The sequence below is a fragment of the Lygodium microphyllum genome, chromosome 8 (genome assembly GCF_053477565.2).
Source record: "Lygodium microphyllum isolate KBCC chromosome 8, Lygodium_microphyllum_v1.1.10, whole genome shotgun sequence".
Classification (NCBI taxonomy): Eukaryota; Viridiplantae; Streptophyta; class Polypodiopsida; order Schizaeales; family Lygodiaceae; genus Lygodium; species Lygodium microphyllum.
Window position 1 is genome coordinate 13,661,180 of NC_141142.1, and position 21,696 is coordinate 13,682,875.

The following is a 21,696-nucleotide window of genomic DNA, read 5'->3' on the forward strand; positions in this document are numbered from 1 at the left end:
AAGTGAGATAAATCCAAGAGATGTTTGGTTCTAAATTGTCATGTAGATTAACGTGACACTTTTGGGTCAATCTTAAGAGAGGCACCACATCTAGATTGATGACTTGACCTGGAGTGGCATACACATGATAGGTAAACATGCCATGTTAAAGTGAATAACTAGGGAGCCAAGTTGGAATGTGAACGATTACAACTTGTCATGAATCTCTTTGTCTCTCACTCCCTGTTTTTGAAAAGTAAGTCCATAGTGATACTTTTAGAGCACTTGACCACCACGTTGCCCAAGCAAACACAAGTGTCTCTATGTACATGGATTGCTTGAAGTTCCTTGAATTCATAATTTGAACTATGTCGACTGGGCCTAAGTCACTTGACCTAGGCATGGCGCACGGCTCTAAGTCATACCCCTCGTATTTAAAAAAACATTCTCCTTTATGATAGTGTCAAAATAAAAAAGCACAAGTATTAAGAAAATGTAAATATTCACAGGAAAAACGGACCCGTAAGAAGGTCGTACTTTGTGGAGCAAAATGTCGCCCGTTCATTTCTACCTAGAGGCCTAAAAGAAACGCAAATCTACGATTCAAGTTTCCTTGATCATGTGGCTTTGTGAATTATGCTGCTGGCGCCGGAAGCCGGCCGCTGGCTAAGTTAGATATCCCGGGGAAGGACAAATTACCTCACCCGTATGCGAGGGGAGGGGCCTCGAGGCACCTCCGCCAAGTAACATACATATTGAATTTTTCTTATTTACTATATTTTGCAGTTTTTCTTCTTTCCTGTTATTTTATTCGTTAATATATTTTGCAGTTTTCTACAAGATTCACGTTGATGGAGCTCCAAAATCTGCATACCCTCGTGCTCTCCTGTCTCAAGCAAATGGGATGGCGACTCAAGCTGCAAGTTCACCGCCGCTTAGCCTTAGGTGACACTTCCACTTTTGAACCCGAGTATAGGGGCCCACACATGGGCGCTTTGAGTGTCTATCTTTGTTTTGTTCTTGTTGGGTCCGGACATTTGAGTTGGCGGTCAAATATGGTACAGGTTGGGTGTGCAATTCTACAGCTAACCCAACTTTTCTTTTGTTGTTCTCCAATTTGGAATTGATTTTCGTGTTCTATCTGTGTTTCGGTGTCATTGTGTTTATTCTTGTGTAAACTATAGACATAGTTACAATAATATCACCAGGAGTTATTGCTACACAGGCTACAATTTTTGCACTCCTAGACTAGGAGGACCTTGTTAGCCTAGCGCCGAATGGATTTTTACAGTTATGAGAGCTAGAGGCCCATCACTTGCTTCTGGTGTTGGTTTGACATCACCTGGCTCCAAAACTGGCCCCATTTGAGGAGGAGGTTTGAGGCAACCTCTCATTTGGAACCTCAAACGTTTTCCTCTTCCCTTACAAGGTCATAGACTAGTGGGTATTGGAGGAGCAGGCATGATGAGTGTGGACATTGGGCATGCTATTCTTCAAGGAGTGGCATCCCTCCAATGTTGAGAATATGATTAAAAATCTGAAGATGAGGGTGTAGAGTCAGCAAAAACATGGATCTGCTGATGATGATGTCAGCAAATGCAGCATAACAAGTTAGCAAATGATATAACTCAGCTGTCTGTAGTGAAGATGATGTTGATGAATATGTACTGCAGCTGTAGCAAGGCTGGATGGACCACAAAAAGGCAACAACAACAGTCAAAGAATTGTTGGCAGCAAAAACACAGTAGTAGGAGCCATGATTAGGCTAGCATGAGCTGGAGGGAAGTAAGGGATGAAAAGTGGTGTGCACACCGAGTCCCATTTATGAAAATTGTTGGAGCCAAAAGAAGCCCCGTGTGTTGAACAACTGTCTAGAGTGTTATACAAAATGGCTGTCTTTTTGGGGCTGTTTTTATGAGCTGAAGAATGCCATAAAAGTTCTTGTTACTCAATAGTGTAAATGATGGATGCCAACATGAGAAAGCTTGAAGGATTACTTTGTTGTGTGCTAGTATTAAGAAGAAGCTGATGGATGTAATAATAAAGCAATTATAGATGCTAAATGTAAATATTGCTAGCATCTCCAACACTACAGGAGTTGGAAGAGATGTCATTAGATCAAACATTTGGTGTGGAAAATGCCACCAAGCGGGACATTTAGCCATTGAATGTATTTGAAAACCAACAATTTTAGGAGCTTTATGTTCTTTAGCCATTGAATGTATTTGAAAACCAACAATTCTAGGAGCTTTATGTTCTTACTGTTTGAGAAAGAACCATATAGAGGATATTTGCTCTCTAAAAGAGATATATGAATAGAGAAAGAAAGAAGAGGAAGCAAGATTCAATTTGTGGGAGCCCAAAATGACAAGTCTGACCAGCAACAACACAATCCCAACAGAGGTTTGTTGATCATCAATAGCATGGATAGTAGCAAACTCTCTTTGACAATGATGGAGATGATGGCAATGGGGGTAGAAGCTTGCCAATGTTGGCTGAAGTGAAAACATAGGTAGGGAGAATGATAAAGATGAGAGGTGGAAGGAGATAATGGCTATGAAAACTCTAGATGTGGGATTGAAGGAGATAAGAGCCATTTTCCTACCAAAGTTTTAAATACGTCTTTCATTTTTAGATATTATTTTTGGGGCTGTTTATAGAGCTAGATTAGAGTAGAAAATTAAGATCAATGTAAACCTTAATTTACTTGCTCAACACCCCTTTGAGGCTCATAAAGGTGCCCAATGGGAGAGAGTTTAACTATACCCTCTGTTACCCAAAAAGTCCCACCCTAAAAGGACCAAGGATGTCATGTGGGAGACCCAAGGGCCAATGAGTATCACAATGTTGGTGGATAGCTTTGAGTAGCTCATGTAAGGAAATATTCAAGCACAGCAGACAAACACAAATGTACGACAAAACACAAAGTGATAAATAGTAGGTGAAGAGTAACTTGGAGATAAGAGAAAAATAAATGCTAAATGCAGTGAACACACTGTGCAAGAGTGAATACAAACCCTCAAACCTCTGGGTCTCAGATTGGACTAGGGTAGAGATGAATTGGAGAGTGTGTTGTACTTTGAACGGATCTCGAATCACAGCAGGTAGTTTTTTGGCTGTGATCAGCAGCTGCAAATACAGATTAAGATGAATAATCTGTTTGGATTAGGCTGATCAGTGGCAATGGCAGTAGGGAAGCCTGGCAGCCTGCACAAGAGCAAAAATGCCAGGTAGACAGATCAGGAACAATGGGCAGCAGGCTGAAGATGAAGAAGATGATGCAGGCATCTACAGTAAATTAGCAAACACAGCTTCTTGCTGCTTGATTTGGGGCTGGCGATTGCAAAATTGTTGAGCTTAGCAGTTTGACAAGTCTCTAGTAGCTTTCCATTTTCCAATGCAAGTTTAGGGTCATGGTTTTTTGATGTTAGATTTAGTGTTTTTGCCTTAAGTTGTTATTTCAAGCTGTTCCCTAGTGTTTATGCTTTATTTTTACGTATGGTTTGCAATGCCAAAAGTTGGATTAGCAACACTAAAAGTTGGATTTGCAAAGCCAAAAGTTGAATTAGTGCAACGTTAAGATTAAGAGTTTCAGGCAATCTGGGTAATGGCAATTTTCTAGTTTTTGTATTTTCCGTATGGCTTGCAGTCATTATTTCAAACAATCTTGTATTGTATGACTTGCAGTTGTTATTTCAAGCAATTTCCTAGTTTTTATGTTTGTAGTATGGGTTGCAACACTAAAAGTTGGACTTGCAAAGCCAAAAGTTGAATTAGTGCAACATTAAGATTAAGAGTTTCAGGCCTTGAATCCCGTCAGCTAGCCTCCTATGTTTGGTTACATTCCTTTCATTAGCTCCAATGCTCATCCTAATGAGAATAAGAAACGGTTAGTCCTTTTATTAGCTTTTTAGTTACAATTTATGTGTATTAAGATTTTTGTGTTAGGTTTGGAGGCAAGGAAAATCCGGTAAACTCATTTGAAAAGGTGTTATTGTTAATAACCATAATAGAAAAGCGGGCACTATCACAACCATAAAAAACAATGGATATGCTAGGAAAAGCAGTAAATGTAGTAGAAAAAGCAACTACAAGTATGGTAGATGTAATGTCCAACTATCCCTGGTATTTGTAAAATTCAATGATTATAAACCTGGGGCAAGACAAAGCTGAAAAAACAAGTTTGCTAGCATACGATGGCATTATTTGCAATAAGGTAGCTTTGTTATTTCGATATAGCCTTGAAGACGAACATAAGCAAAGGGTAAAGAGAAAAGATCAGTTCTTCGTGCAAAATAAACCGAAGTGACTCATTATTGTCCACCACCTCTGATTATCCATGAAGTAGGGCAGTTTTTTACGCGCTTTGCGGTTTTCAATATCAATAATAGTAAGCATTTGAAGGATCTAAACTAATCTTCCCTTCTTTGGTTTATATTGGACTAAAGGGATCTGCGGACTGAAGCGCTTAAAGGAAAATTCGGTGTGTCTTCGGTTAGCAACGAAACTAATCGTCCTCATTATCGTAAAATAAGAGCACTTGGCTTTGCTTATTCGCAAGGATTTTACTTTACATCTAGACATTACATACCAACCAATGTAGTCATCACTATAGGTACTCAAGACACTGCACTTAGAGAAGCAGATAGAGAAATAAAGACGGTGATCTGAAACAAACTGTCATTCGTTGAGACTATACGATTGAATTGAACACTTACCTACACCTAGTTAGATAATGACAGATAAACAGAAACTCTTGGTTGCATATTTGGAACAAAAGGAGCGTCTTGTGCGGATTTTTGATAAATTAAGCCACCCTAATGCTAAGCACTTTCGCCTTAGCTATATGTTTGAGCTGCGGAAGGATGTTTGTTATGAGAATTTGTTTGACATTTTTTAGTAAGTCGAAACCTTTTTGATCGGACCTTGCCCTACTGTCAATGATCCAGCCTAGCTAAGGAGGTAGATCAATAGCGTGTAATATAACTTGATTAAACTTTCATAGGGCTTAGGCATGCTCCCCAAGGACCAAAATGGGAGAGATTCTATCTGAAATAAAGAGTATCGATCCCACAGTCTGTGGCCTTCTGGATCTGCCGCCAATCCATTCTATATGCAAGTTATACGTTGTGGCCTTAGCACCTTAAAGTGACTTAATATTTATTTCCTAGGCGTGCTGATTTCGGTGTGCATTTTATTCATTTTAAGACAACTTAGTAGATGTTAGTGATATCAAAGTAGTTATTAAAATGATGGCAGCTGCCACATGGGAACAAATAGCAAGGTTGTGATTAAACTTTTAAGATTGACTACTTAGTAAAGCCACGCCCTTACCCTTCTAGTCCATATACATTACTTTTTTCGAGAGGTTGGTCAGCCCCAGCCAATGTTTGGTCGTGTATTTTTTTGTCAGTACGTGGGCCGCATGATTATTTCTTAATTTCCGGTTGCCATCAAATGTAGTAAGGAGTTTATGAAATTGATGATTACTTAGCAAAGGACCAGTAGATTGATCAAAATTGCCTTAGATAAATAAACCGGTAAAAAGAAAGCAACTTTAAGCAATGAGGCAAACTAACTAAAAAGAATCACCTTTACATACATGTAGATGTCAAACCTTTTCAAAATGCGCACACCTAGGCCATTTGACAAATGTAAATCTTCGGCCAAGATATGGAATCATTAGAGACATCCTAGATTAGGCTTTCTGCAGCACTGAAACGCCTAAGATCTTGTAAAAATACATTAGATGAATCATATCATTTATTTCTTAAAAACAAAATTCTCCACCAGTACGTTAGCCAGAAACAAGGTAAACATAACAAGAAAAGCCATTGGCTTGAATAGCTCAATTGACGGTGCAGAGTTTGACAGTATAAAAGAAGTTGGTTCCGCCACGAAAAATTGTCAATTCACCTCAAAGGATTGCCACAGATCCTTCATCAATTGCCTGTGAAGTGCTATCTGTTGGCATATTAAACTTTTTTGTTGTCCGGCATGGTCATTTTAGTTTCGATTTTATTGTAAAAGCTAAGTCATTGTATTAGCGTTGACGGCAAACACTTTTGAGAATCTCGAAAACCGCCAATATCATAATTTTGTAAAATGATGCGCTATTGCAATGATTAAAAATACGTAAGAAATTCATGGCTTAGCCAGTCAATGTCTTCTTAAAGATTCTGTGAAGACTAGGATTTGTCAACATTATGATGTTTCATTTATAGAGCCAAAGCATACCATTTATCGTAATTTGTTGTCGCCGTTTCATAGCCTAATTTTGGCTCAGAGGGTCAGAGTGGAAAGTGGTCGAGTGACAGAAGCTTTTGATTTTATCCAATTTGCTAGATTCTAAGAGATAAATTTAGACCATACCTTTTTTGATGCCGAAGCAAGCTTTGTGTGAAAAAGTAAAAAACGAGATCCAATAAAAATAATAGCGCTTGACCTTTCATGCAATTAATAAATTCCACAGCAATAGTTTTGCGGATTCAAAAAGTTATCACTAAAATGACAGGCCCAATCGCAGATTCCACAACTGCCACCGTTGACACTAATAAAACAAATAATTAACCCATCATATCATCTAAATAAATGGAAAATACTAGGAATTTTAGATCGACAACCAGTAACATTAACTCGATTGACATTAACATAATGATGATGTTTCTTCCATTTAAAAAAATTCCCTGGATACCTAAAGGGAAAAAAATCATAGAAAGTGTTAAATATTTGACGAGATCCATAGATTAAACTCTCTCTTCATCCAAAAAGCAAAAATACAACGGCATAGCAAAGACTTACTTAGGCTCTGTGGTCTGTTTCTGATGTTTATAACCGTTCGTTCATTAAAGAGAGGTTGCTTTTAAGCATCCTAACGGCCCTGCTTTTGATTCAGGTCCACCGGGTTAGGCTCTTCTTCTTTATTTGTTGATAGCTTTCGCCGTTTTAGATAGTTTAGGTTTCGTACTAGGCAGACTGGAAACTGCTTTTGATTCAGCTCCATCTTTTGTTTTAGCGTTGAACCTTTTGTTTATCCCTCGGCCTTTTAGTCCATTTATTACCTATATGTACTTTGCAGCCCGAAGGATTGATAGCTTAGGCGCTTTTAGAGGCGTAAGTAATAATGTCATATGCAAAGGCATTTTATCCTACCCGGTTAGTCCCTTTTTTATTAGCTTTTTTGCCGTACGGTTAGTCCCTTTTTATTAGCTTTTTCTAGTATGGTTAGTCCTCTTATTAGCTTTTTTCTAGCTTTTGTGTATTCCTTTATGATGAAAAGAAATGAGCTTTGCACGGCGCACTATAAATGTAATTACGGGAGCCATTAAAAAAAGAAAAAGATTAGCGCTTGATGGTGAAATAGGCTCTTTTAAGAGCAATTTCAGACCATCCACTAGAGGTTATAACAATCCAAATAGTCCCACCACATTAGGCCCCTTTCGACGTTGCATGGAAGCCATGACCTTACGTTCGACCAACACTGAAAAAGCTACTCTTGGTAGAAGTGGTATGATGATTCCGAGAATTTCGACCAGAATGGCAAAAAGATAAAGTTCCGTCTTGTCAGCAGAAATAGATTTCAAAAAAGGACTTGAGCATTCTAAAAACTTGCGTTGGCTTTGCCGGCACAAGGTGTGTTTTTGATGTTTATAACTGTTTGTTAGCTAAATGAGACGTTTTGACTTATTTTTGCTTGCTTGAAAACTTTGATCTAAGTATATGTTCCGAAGCTATCAAACAATCCTGCTCCATAAAGAAGACATGATTAGCTTGAAAAAATATCATATTATACATCTCTAGTGGTGCGGTTACCATTGCTTTTTCGATCTACAAGACCATAAAAGTTAATGTCTCGTTTCTGTGATTAGAATGTTAATTTATTTTTATCAAATAGTGCCCGTTACCAAAGGGACTTTTGATCAAATATCGGTTAAAGACTGGATATCTCGCTTAGTGCGACTTTCGCTGGCACAATTTTGTAATAGTGTATCTTGGTCATGACCTTTAAGCAAGCAAGTTTCTTTTGATATTCACTGCATGCAAAAAGTGGGCCAAGACTGTCTGGTTGTCAGGTTGGGAACCTTAAGAATCATATTTTGGCATAAAAAAGTCGTAGACAAAGTTATCAATTAAACTCTAAAAACATGGTCAAGCTGTGTCACATTATATACAAATGTCGTACCATCAAATTTGGCCTTGTTTATGCGACTTGTGATGATGCAATGAAAGTGGTATCTTTAAGTATGGATGAGCTACATATATTGAAATGATCCTTCTAGAATCTAATAAATCATCCAATATTTTTAGTAGAAAAAGACTTTATGTTTGCACTTGTCTAGGTCATAGTTTGAGTTTACATGTTTGTAAATTCGGTGATCTAGCTGTAGTCTATTTTGAAAATTTTAAACCTTAACTCATCGGTGATCATAAGTTTTGATGTTTTCACCACTAGAAGGAAGATTTGAACTCAAAAGATGCCAAATCCTTGTACATTGACTCCTAAATCACTAAAATGATACATGTAAAACTCAATGTATGGCCCAAATAAGTTCAAACACGCAATCTTTTTCCGATAAAAATTTCTATGATTCATCAGGAGCCTTTCTTTTTTATTACATTTGATGACTCATTAGGTTGCCATTAAAGTTGTATTGGATTGTTATTAAATTTATTAACTTTATAGTTAAATGAGCTATTTGTTTATTGGGTTAGATGTTTTGAATATAGAAACATTTTTCGTGATTGAGGGGCTTGCAAACAATGTTAGGGAGTGAGCATAAAGAATATACAATTTAATGTTGCACTTATAAATTTCAACGTTGCTCATGTCTTATAAAAGGGAAACTATAGTGGATGCACTTCTTTTTACTTGAGCATCGACATTAATATTATTAATTATTGTACATTACATTTCTAGACCTTTACAGTCTTCTTGCTTTCCAAAAAATTGCCATGCTGAAATGGTTAATAACCCAATATTCATTATGTTAGAGTGACTAAAAAGTCGGACAATGTCACAAATGACGACAAATGAATATCTCAATATGTGTCGTGCCCATTTTATTACGGGCCATTCCATTATACATGACCAAAAGATGCCAAGGCTGGCCATAAACCTTTGTCTACTCATCTATAGTTTGTCCACCTCACCTTTGTCTCGAAAACATAATTAAAAGCCGCCTGTCAAAGGCAAACCTTACCTGATAAGCTGGTTTTTTTTACGATATGCTATAGTGTCTTAACGAGGTAAGTTATCTTATGCATAAAGTAAGCTAATTCCATCTCGCAGCGAAACAAAGGCAACGTCCAGATCATTTCCCTATCCGGCAATTTATCCGATGATTCCGCGGTTGCCAAAGAAGCCCCAAGAAACATCAAACATCTCTAAATGCTGAATACAGAAGGACTTATTAGTCCCTGCATGCAGCCCACAGCAAGAACAAGGGCTTTTGCTTGTATGATCCGCACATGTAGAAAGTTTTTGTCAACCGTGATATCATATTTGCTGAAAATGTTGCATTTTCACATGATCAGTTTGAGATGCCAGCCACCCATGATGTCTTTGAGGGTCTTTTGCCACTTTCTTTGGAGTTCATGCCCACTATAATTGGCTGGATAAACGTAATATAGCAAGCTGTCCCTGCACCACATGTTCCCAAACAACATACTTATGATAATAATTTGCCTTGTGCAGTACAATGTGAAAGGGCTGCTGTAAATGCAAGAGAAATAGTTCCTAGATGGTTGTTACACACTCTCTAAGAGAGTAGAATGGATGCTTCCTTATCTCAATGCACTAGAAGGGCTACTAGGCATGTAGCACATGATGCAGGGGGAGCCCATTTGGCTGATTTTATGGAAGTAAATGATTGTGATAAGCATGTGTTTATGAGCTCACTGCAAGATACTGATAGAGCCTACTTCCTTGGACGAAGCTCAACAAGATGTACATTGGATGCAAGCCATGCAGGAAGAGCTAGAGTCTATTGCCACTAACTCTACATGGGATCTTGTGGATTTACCACCTTATAAGAAGGCTATTGGCACGAAATGGGTTTTTAAACTCAAATGCAAGGCTGATGGCATTATTGACAGGTACAAAGCACTGTTGGTTGCAAAAGGCTATGCATAAATAAGGGTATAGACTATGAGGAAACCTTTGCTTTTGCATCCCATGAGTATAGTGAGATGTGTGATTACTATGGCTGCAAATTATGGTTGGAAAGTACATAAGTTGGATTGCATTTTTGAATGGGGATCTACATGAGGATGTTTACATGTCACAACCTCCAAGGTTTGTGATCAAGGGAAAAGAGCACATGGTTTGCAAGTTACATAATACTCTTTATGGTCTTAAACAAGTTCCTTGTGCTAAGAATGAAGGGAGGACTTACTGATTATCATTCTTTATGTGAATGACATGTTACTCACTGGACCTAAAGAATATCAAATTGTAGATTTTAAGGTTGAACTGAAATATGCATTTGCTACATCAGTTATGGGGCGCCTACACTACTATTTGGAGATTCAATTTTTATGTCACAGTCACAGTATGTGGACAAGCTTTTACATAGGTTTAACATGCTAGATTGCAAATCTATGTGCACTCCCATCATGGAGCCAAGCTTAAAGTTGTCTATGCATGATGGTGAAGAGATGTCTTGTGTTGCAATTTACAGCCAGGCTATTGGCTGTCTTATTTATCCTTGCAACACATTCCTTGACTTTCAATATGCAATATCTCAGGTAAGCAGGTACATACACAACCCCGACCACACATTGGCAAGCTGTTAAGAGGATCTTCAGATATTTGCAAGGTACTCAATCACATGCATTATTATTTCGCGAGGGGGAGACTTGCATCTACAAGCTTACAGTGATTTAAATTGGGCTGGTGATGTAGATACTAGGCAGTCTACTAGTGGACATTGTTTCTTTCTAGGCCGCTCATGCATTTCATGGCTAAGTAAGAAACAACCTATAATGACTACCTCATCTTGTGAGGCTGAGTACATGGTAGCCTTCATGGCAACAATGGAATGTGTATGGCTACATAAATTATTGGTAGCCTTCATGGCAACAATGGAATGTGTATGGCTATACAAATTGTTGGCTGATCTATATTTACCGTTGGAGGTCCTACGCCCTTTCTTTCTGACAGTCAAAGTGCTATTGTAGTAGTACGAAATCCTATGTTTCATGCTTGCACGAAACACATCGAGGTGCTTTACCATTATATCAAAGAGAAATGCTATGCAGGAGAGATTAGCTTGATGCCACCCCAAGATCCGTTTCTTCCTTGACCTTCCACCACATCCAGGATCTAAGAGGGGGTGTTAGCAGTCATGTTTGTCATTGCCTTGTCACCTCCTACCTGTGAATCTCAGTCTGAGTCAAACGAGAACTTTAGGAGCTTGGACTTGTCACTTGTTTTGATGGAGGAGGTAACTCATTCTAGAGCACTCAGTTTATTGCATTTCAGTGCATTTTCTCCTCCAATCGGGATTTCATGTGCATTTCTTGAGGCGGTTTCTACATTCTTCAGCTTGCCTCACTTGTTGGACATTGTTTACCCTTTTCGAGATTTTTCTAAGTATTTTTGGCATTTTTATTAACATTAAATGTTGATCGAACATATTTTTGGCCCCAAATTTCAAGTCGGCTAGTTTTTGGGATTTTTGGCTATTTATAGCCATTTCTCAATTGGCAGTCGATCAGATTATCATCTTCCCTCCTTCCTTGGCAAGTGCACACTCCGACTCTGTCATCTTTCTCCATCTTTGGTGTTGCCATCATCATCAGCTTGATCTGGTGCCCTTGTTGAATTGTAGCCAATAAATATGCATTTTACAACCTTGTCATTGAGCTTTCCACAAAACTCTTTTAGAACATGTGCATAGGCTATGCATCCAAACATTGAAAGTATTCAGCTTTGGGTTTTTTGCCATGCCAAGCTTTGAACAATATGATTGTCTTTAGTGCTTAATACGTGATTTACACATTGAAGGCCTTCTAGCCAAAACTTATGTGGTAGCCCCTTGCTTTTCAACATACAATGAGTCATCTCTATATAAGTGTCCGATTTTTCCTTTTACCAATACCATTTCGTTGAGGTGTTTATAGTGGCTTGATGCATAATGCCATTTTCAAGTAAATATATCTCAAAAGACATGTATCCAGCGAAGTGTCTGCACTTTCAAGCTAGTTTCAACCTCAATCTTTGCAATAAGATGTTTAAAATTTATAAACACATTAGATTTTGATTTCAGCCCATACACCCATGGTCATTAATAAAGGTGACAAAACAAAGATAACCCCCAAGTGCACGTCTCCTCATGGGACCACAAACATCGGAGTGAATAAGCTGCATTTTTTGGACAACATGCACTACATTATCCTTCTTGAAAGTAAATTTGTACATTTTGCCCAAAATACATCCCTCACATGCACGAGGAGATGGAGTCTCCACTAGAGGCAATGTATCTACCATCTAGCAATGTAGAAGAGTCATCAGACTACCAAAACTCATATGTCCATAGCGGGCATGCCATAGCTCTGCATTTTCCATTGTGGGTGAAAGAGTACGAACTGCCAGAGCATCATGAGACTGTCTATCATATGTATCTAACAAAAGGAGACCCTTATACAGGGTGTTGGATAGCCTGAGTGCATAATCCATCTCTTTGTCTTTGATAATACATTTGTCATCTTCAAAGATGACCTGAAAGCTATGCTTATTAAAAGTAGATATAGACACCAATCATGAATGAACCAATGCCACATACATCATATATGCTTCCCAGTAGGGGCTGAATGCAAAGATGTGAAAAGACACTTCTTAGAAGTGATATGCCTAGACGCTCCACTGTCAAAATACTATGTGCGACAGTAATCATGAATGGACCAATGACACATACATCATAACTACTGCTGTTCGCACATGTAACATACTTCCCAATAGGGGTTGAATGCAAATATATGAAAAGACACTTCTTAGAAGTGATATGCTTGGACGCCCCTCCACTGTCAAAATATATATTTCTTAGACATTACATTCATACATTCTTTTGTATTGTATTATGGATATTTGTAACTTCATCCGCATTGTCAGGATGACATGATTGTAAAAGGGCACTTGGACAAGTGAACAATTCCCCTACGAGGACACTGTCCTAGTGGCACCGTTGTATAACATATTGCATGAGCATGACATCTTGCATCTCCCTTTGCATTACCCCACGCATTGGCATTCTATTCATGTAAACATGCATCTGTGCGCATTTTTTCCTTTTTGGTCATTTAGAGTGGTTGAGTCTAGGATCCACCATATTCATGGCAATCTCCAAGATAGTCTTTTTCAGCTTGCTTGCTTGCTTGATATATTTGCTATACATACACCTTTGCCATTTTCTTTATCATCGACACCCAGTAATGGTAGGGATAGTATGCTTGACTTGTGAAGGTCTTGAGTCTTGACCATCCCTTATCACTCTCCCATTTGGGGCATGGATACTCAATAGGACAAAACTGATTTGAAACCCTACCCTATTCTCTTTGGGGTGATCACTTGGGCTCCCTTGGTAAGATAATCATCGTCTCTGTAGTCTTAGTAGGCCACTGGGTAACCGACGTGCACCCATTGTCCGATGCTCTGGTTGCTTTGGGGTGGGATGCCTTGGGGTAAAAGATAAACCAAGAAAGGGCTTGACTGGTCTCTATTCTTGTGGCACCGTTGTTGGGCCTGAGAGAGGGCGTTGAGCAAAAAATGCATTAGCTTTACTTAAACATTCCCAAAACATGCTTAATTAATGAAGAAACCTTGTTTATTTAAAAGAAATGCGTTCCTAGAGAGTTTCTGTATCCCATAAGCACAAATCCACTTGGGAGAGCCCAAACTTTCTATAAATACGTATGTTGCCCTCCATTCACCTCTCAATCTCATTTTTGCAGATTTCAGGTGTTTCAGCTTGCTGCCCACACCCCCTTCGCGGAGGACATCTCAGCTGAAGCTTTCCATTGTTGTCACCATCAGTTAAAGCCTGATCTCCAACCCTCTTCACGCAGTTTGGAGCTGATTCCAACTAGGTGACTGTTGTTCTTGTGCAAACCTGCTACTGTATAGCCTGCCATGTCATCACAGTCCTGTAGTCTACGTTTTTAGTCTTTCTCTCTCCTGCAAGTTGTCCTGCCTACGTTTTTAGTCTTTATCTCTCTTGCAGACTGTTTTCCTTGTGTTTTTAGTCTTTCTCTCTTTTCACTGCTGTTTGCATTAGATCCAGCTTTTCACTGCTCCGTTTGCTGGTGTTCGACATCTGGAGGCTATCTTGCTGCGATTCGGGATCCGTTCAAAGTACGACACTCTCCAGCTCATTACCCCTGTCGTGATCCTTGAGATACAAGAGTTCGAGGTACAGTATTCATTCATTGCATAGTGTGTTTGCTGCATGAGTATCGTATATTTAGTAGTCATATCACTTCATTCATTCACTGTGTTCATTGTCTTTGAGTTATCCTAATCCTAATTGTGTTCTTTTATTAGTCTGTGCTTTGTTGTACGGTTTTTGTTTATGTTTCTGTGTTAGGGTATTTCTTTACAGTGCACACATCAGAGTGTACTAAATCAAGAGCATTGGACTTCTTAACGACACTAGAGTAATAAGGAGACTTCACATGTTTTCCATATATACAATCATTATAAAAGTCAACTAGAGCCTTTTACATCAAATCTCTCTAAAGAGGAGAGAACTTGAAAGCCTTTGTGGCTCATATGACCAAGTCTTTTACGCCAAAGTTCCATCTGTGTTGAATGAACTTCAGCCACAACCAAAAACTTGCAAGGTAATGCTTTACAATCACTCAGCATTAAATCTGTCTCTAGCGCTCTTTCCCTCTCTATGTTTGGTCTTGTTCAATTTCTATTTGCTAGGGCTAGCATGCGCTGGACTTCTCGCATTTCTATTTGCTAGGGCTAGCACACGCTGGACTTCTCACATTTCTATGTCCTGCTACAATCTCCTAGTCTGTTGTTGCTAGTTGTATGTCTCTATGCTTTGCAAAGCTTTCCATGCTAGCTTTCTTCCCTCTTCGAGGTCCGCTATGATGTCTTTTGACGATCTGCCATGGTGGTCCAACTTGGTTTGTGTGTTATATTTATTTACCATCTACTAGATTTCGACTAGGAAAATTCCCCAGGTCAAGCTCTTCGTTTCTGTGGTTTATACTGATTTCTACCATATCTGTTGTAACGTGTCCACTAGCATTATCCAAGACACGTCTTAGTAGTCCATTGGGAAGGATGTCTAGAAAGTTCCGCCCGGCACTCCCATGGAATGTTACAGGTTTTGCGATCTAGGGCTTCCCGCGTTTGCTACGTAGCGGAAGTATTCTGGCCGTTTCCACTTAGGATCGACCGGAATTAGGGTTTTCCTGATTGGTCATTACCTAACAGCAACTAGCGTCGGACCCAAGCAAACTACTTTACGTAGAAACGCCAGGTCCGAAGCGGATTCACGCTGCACTTGGTTCAAGGAGAATGGGAAACGAGAGGGATGCAAAGCTCAACCTCTCTGCCGTAAGGCATAGTCCCATTCCGTTCCCCTAAAACAGCGTAAATCAGGTAAGACATAACTCTAGGTCATCGCTTTTGTTGTTCGTGTCCTTTGACGATCATCCCGCTGTTCTTCGAGATTTGAGAAAAGTTCCCGGCCAACCGGGACCACCCAACCGTAGGACGGACCCATGGCCCATCCTCCGCGCTTTCCTCGGTTTGTTTTAGTTAGGTAATTATCTAACACATTTAATTGGACATGTAACAATCAGCTTCTTTAATTAATCCGTTAAGCACTGGTTTCTTCACGTAATCTTATCACGTGACATAGAAAAACAATATCAAACAAGTTCTTTATTAACATATCATCATATTTATCTTTGAAATACAAGGAGTTCGGCCTGTAGGCTTGTCCATAATCCGCCCGAAGGCTATCCAGTAATCCACAGGGATCACTATTCCAAGTTTCCACCCGTAGACTAGTATGCGGGCTTCGAGATCCAATCCCGAGTCACGTTAGCCTCTTGTGCAGGACCCGGAAGGCGAGGGATTTACGGCCAGAGCCCCCCTGGCACCCAAGCGTCCTCCTGCTCCAAGTAGAGCTTCACGGAGAGACCTCTCGCAGCAGGTTCGGTCCACGTTCCCGGCGCGGCCAACAACCCCCTTGGTTAGGGTCAAGTAGGCAGTCGGGGGTAACTGAGCTGCCTTTCCCTTCAGGCCTTCAACCTGAAGTATAGATATTCATTTAATTTGTAATTCATAAATCAAACAGTGCTCTAAAATCTCTAGCAAGCACAAACATTTCCATTAACCGATCTTGTTGTTGGCAAACTGCTAAGGAATGATCCTTTCCTTTTGAATGCATCAATGCTCGTTCCAGGGTGTCTTGCAACTTGGCAAGATCCCTTATATTCTGGGTTAGGGCATGCCCTATTAACCCAACTTGGTCAATCCTAAAGTTCATTGGATACTTTAGTTTCCGGTTTTTAACATTCCTTATTTAGAAGGATATCAAAGAATACATCCTTTTGCAAGATAACTTGCGTAAGGATCCGCCATCCTTGTTAAGGGTATTTAACCTTTCTTCTTGTGAATCAATCACAAGACCATATGACTTCGTACTTGCTGCGCAAGTCCTGCATCGTAACATACGATGAAACAATCCGTTTTAGTTTCTTTAAGCTGACGTTTGTCAGACCTAGGGTCTCTTTTTAAGAACCTCAGGGACAAACCCTAGTTCTTTTACATTTACGATTTATTGACCCTACAATCAGGGAAGGTAGGCAAGTATTTAAGGTATAAATGTTTCTTGGATTTTAAATCATTCCCAATGCATATTTCGCAGCATAGGTATTTCTAAGTTTACATTAATTCGGTTAACTTTTAGAAGGTAATATTGAGATCACCTCGGCACGATTTGTTATCTTTGTGACAATTGATTTTTCAGTCCTAAACTTTATTGCTTTGAGGTTAGGTAAATTCAATTAATCTTCCTTTTTCCTTGCGAACGAAACTCATGCCAAATAACAATCTTTTCCTTGCTAAGATATGCAGTTAGCAATGATAACTTCCTAGAGTTCAAGCAATGTAAGAAACCTTTCATGAATTTCATCTTCTATGATGATTCGTTGCAAAAAAGAATAGGGGTTAATGGTGTAAGATGCAGTTTTTATTCCTTCAAAATTTAACTACTTTAGTGGGTAAATAATCTTGCTCATAATTCATTTCAGTGCATAAGGCTATTTGAAGGAAAACTATGTTTTATACTTTATCCATTTTGCATGTTCAACTAAACTAAATTCCTTCATCGTAAATAACTAGGACAAAATATATCTTATCCCTAACAATTCATCTTGCATGATTAAATTAAAACCGATATAAAACCAAGAAGGAAAAAACCTGGTTTTGGGGCAAGATATCCACATGGATACCGGGCGATGACCCTCCCGCAGCTACTCCTTGGACTTTCTTAGGCGGCATCGCAGTTGTAATCCTTCGAACGTGGAGGCAGCTTTTTACTGTCCTTTTCGGAATTCCACCGTCTCTCTTTCGAGTTAAGAGATTTAACCACGAAAAGGGGTAACAAGATCTTTAAGGTCTTAGCTTCTTCGGAGAGGGAAAGGTTTATAAAGCCTAAGTAGGCCCTATAGGGTATATACACGGCAAAAAGGTTGTGTGTGAGTGTGGCTTCGCAACCATATGAACCTTGGGAGATCTTTGGGCACGGAAGTGAAAGGACTTACGGGTTTTCAAATCCAGGGGGGAAATTTGAAAGGTAACACAAGGGTTTATAGCACGGGGAAAAAGGTGTGTAAGGAAAAAGGGGGCACGGGGGTTAAAAAGGGGCTTAGGGGGGGTGTGATAAAAAGGAATATGAGGGGATGCAACACGGGGTTTCAAGGAGAACACAAGAAGGGACTTATAAATTTAAGCATGGGGGGGAAATTTGTGGTTTATGAGGCCAACGGGAGTGGGGTTTTAATGGCCCCACGGGAAGGGTTAAGGGTTTAAGACCGGGGGGGGGGGGGAGAGAGAGAGAGAGAGAGAGAGAGAGAGAGAGAGAGAGAAAGGATTCTAAGGGGATAAAACCGGGAGGAGGGGGGGGAGTGAAAGGATTCCAAGATATAGGAAGGGGGCTTAATGGTTTAAAAACCCGCGGGGGGGGGGGGGGGTGAAAGGATTCTAAGATATAGGAAGGGGGCTTAAGGAGCCCCCCCTTAGAAGCTTCAAGAAGCTTCTTGAAGCTTCTGTAGCCACACGTGGGGGGGGGGGGATGTGAAAATCTGCAGGTGGTGACGAAATGGCTATCCCTCCCTCCTTCCACAGATCGCAGGGCCCCAACACAGCATTCGGCAGCTCTCACGCTCTCTCTCGTTCCCTCTTGGCGGCGTCACGGCTACAGCACTCCGTTTCTGTTTGCCCTCTCAACCTCAGGCCCCCACTGATTTAAATAGGGGGAGGGAGAGGTTCCTCCCTCCCTTACACAACAGCACGCATGGCTAAGGCTCTACATGAGCTCGAGCGTGCTGCTTGAACGTGGCTTCCCTCCCTCCCCTCCAGCGCAACGTCGGCTGGGGGAGGAGCGGATTAAAAATTTGCTTTTATTTATTAAAAAAAGGTTTTTATCCGTTGGGAATTGTTACATTCTCTCCCCCTTAGAGGAATCAAGATGTCCTCATCTCGAGATAAACTGGGGATATTGATGGTTGAGAGCGTCTTCTTGTATCCAAGTGGCATCCTCGTCGGGATAATCTTTCCACTGGACGAGGCATTCTCTCAAGGTTTTGGATCTTAATTGTCTCTCCCTAACATTTAAGATCCTATCAGGCCTTAGCTCAAGGACTCCTTGATTAGGCATTACAATTTGTTGGTCATCAAGTACATGGTTAGGGTTGGGTACATATTTTTTCAATAGGTTGATATGGAATACATTGTGAATCTTTAAGTTCTCAAGGAGTTGCAATCTATAAGCATTGGGTCCTAGGCATTTGAGGATTTTGTACGGCCCACAATACCTTGGACTTAGCTTCTTGCAATCTCCTAAGGATAGGAAACTCTTTTTAGGGCGTATGCGAATGAAGACCATATCTCCTTCTTCGAAGACTCTTTCTTGACGCTTCAAATCCGTGTATGCCTTTTGTCTATCCTTGGCCGCTTGTATGTCTTGTCTTATTGACTTTATTTGATCATCCATGTCTTGCAACATCTGTCTTGAAGCTTCAACCCTTAAGGTTGGATCTGAGAAGTTTAGGGGACTTCTGCAATCATGACCATATAATGCTTGAAAAGGGGTCATCTGAATGCTCTGCTGGTAAGAAGCATTGTATGCAAATTCTACCAAAGGCAAGTATTGAATCCACCTCTTCGGTTCTCGAGAGCAGTATGTCCTAAGCATATCCTCAATAACTTGATTTACTCGCTCTGTTTGGCCATCCGTTTGGGAATGGTAGGCGGTGCTAAAACAGAGTTGAGTCCCAATAGCTTCAAAGATAGCTCTCCAGAAGTGTGATGTGAAGAAAGAATCACGGTCACTAATGATTCTTTTGGGTAAACCATGTAGCTTGAATATCTCCTTGATAAACAATCTTGCAATGTCGGAGGCTTTATAGTTTGTTTTTACCGGAATAAGGTGTGCAACCTTGGTAAGCATGTCAATCACAATCATGATGGAATTGTATCCTCCCTGGATTTGGGGTAGGCCTACAACAAAATCCATACTGATGAATTCCCATTTCATTTGGGGAATGTCAAGCGGTTGCAGTTTCCCTGGCATCATGACATGTTAGGCTTTGATACGTTGGCAAGACAAACACTCAGCGACATATTTGAGAACGTCACCTTTGAGCCTCTCCCAATGGTAGCTCTTCCTAACTGCATTAAGAGTCTTAGCATAGCCAGGATGTCCTGCGAAATTATTAGCGGAAAATTCCTGATACTTAGCTTGCAACTTTTGATTCTGCTCCTTGATAGAGATCTCCTTTAGCATTGTTTGGTAGGCCAAATCATGGCATGCTTCCTCTCTAGCTAACTCAAGTATAGGGTTGTTTGGCATAGATACTTTTGTAGCTAGAGATCTGGCCGTTGATGGATTCTGCAAGATTAGGAAATTTAAGAATGCCTTGCGACTAAGTGCATCGGCAACTACATTCTCTTTCCCTGGTCGGTACTTAATTTCAAAATCATATTCCTCCAACACTTCAATCCACCGACGTTGCCTCATGTTGAGCTCGTTCTGGGTAGAGATCCATTTGAGACTCTTATGGTCGGTTACTAGAGTAAACTTGTTACCCAACAGGTAGTGTCTCCAAAGCTTTAGAGCATGGATGACAACTAGTAATTCCAGATCATGCGTAGCATAATTCTTTTCATGGTTCTTCAGTTTTCTTGAAGAGTATGCTACTGGATGACCTTCTTGAATAAGTACACACCCCAAGGCAAGAATGCTAGCATCAGTTACTACCTCGAATTCCTTATTGAGGTGTGGAAGTTTTAGAATAGGTGCTAATACCAAACTTTGCTTCAATCTGTCGAAGCTATTTTGTTTGGGAGTTGACCATGCAATAGAAGTCTGCTTCTTCAGTAAATCCGTCAGAGGTGCTGCAATCAAAGCATAGTTTTTGATGAAGACCCTATACCATCCTGTCAATCCAAGAAAGCTACGTATCTCTTTGACGGATACTGGTATTGGCCACTCAAGCACATCTCTGACCTTGGCTGGGTCCACTGATATTCCTTCTGATGATACTATGAATCCCAGATATTCAATCTGACGCTTGAAGAATGCACACTTCTTCATTTTAGCATACAACTTATGTGACCTCATTGTCTCAAGGACAATCCGAAGTTGAGGTTCATGATCTTCTTCTTGTTTAGAATAGACTAAAGTGTCATCGAAGAAGACAAGCACGAAATCATCAAGATATGGCCTAAAGATATCTTGCATTAACCTATTGAAGGTGGCAGGTGCATTCGTGAGCCCGAATGACATAACCACGAACTCAAAGTGCCCATATCTTGTATTGAAGGCTGTCTTTGGGATATCTTCTTCCTTGATCCTTATCTGATAGTAACCTGACCTGAGATCAATCTTGGAGAAGATCTTTGCACCCTGAAGACGATGAAGAAGCTCATCTATTCTAGGAATAGGATACTTGTTCTTGACTGTTGATTGATTCAACTGTAAACGCCCCGAACAACGTAATATGCTTAACAATTATGATATTCGCTTGTTTTCGAGATTTAATATAAAAGAGAATGAACACTTAAAGCTGAAAATGAAAATTACTCACAAAATTACAGCTATGAAAATGTAAAAGTAATGGAGACAAGATTGAGGGTTGAAGATGGGCAACCCGCCCCGAAGGAATGTATTTCTGCTCAACCCAAGTCCCTTAGGGAAGAGCTCAGTTACAATCAACCTGAGAGTGAGGAGAAGTAATTCTCACTCTCACAAGATCATGCAAAGATGTACAAATACACATGTATTATCTATTATGCAATGATAAGAACTGATTTCTTTACAATATGAGAGAAGAAAGAGGGGAAATCAGCCTTTCTCCATCGTTGATCAGCAGTACATGGATAGGGCTTGCTTCTTGTTGCTAAAATGGAAGAAAGAGCTCGAGAAGGAGGTGCTGTAATGAATTTACAGGCTTGCTGTCCTGTAAAAC

At 40.0% G+C, this 21,696-nt stretch overlaps 1 protein-coding gene across 1 annotated transcript in view; it reads left to right on the forward strand.

Annotated features, from left to right (window-relative positions):
* The first annotated feature begins 527 nt into the window (after window positions 1-527).
* LOC148031986 (uncharacterized) overlaps window positions 528-21,696 on the forward strand; it is a 46,276-nt gene continuing 25,107 nt past the window's right edge. Inside the window, exons 1-2 of the mRNA XM_087682595.1 lie at window positions 528-722; window positions 810-924. Of these exons, the coding sequence (XP_087538721.1) occupies window positions 831-924 (94 nt within the window). The 5' untranslated portion in view covers window positions 528-722; window positions 810-830. The remainder of the gene's footprint in view (window positions 723-809; window positions 925-21,696) is intronic.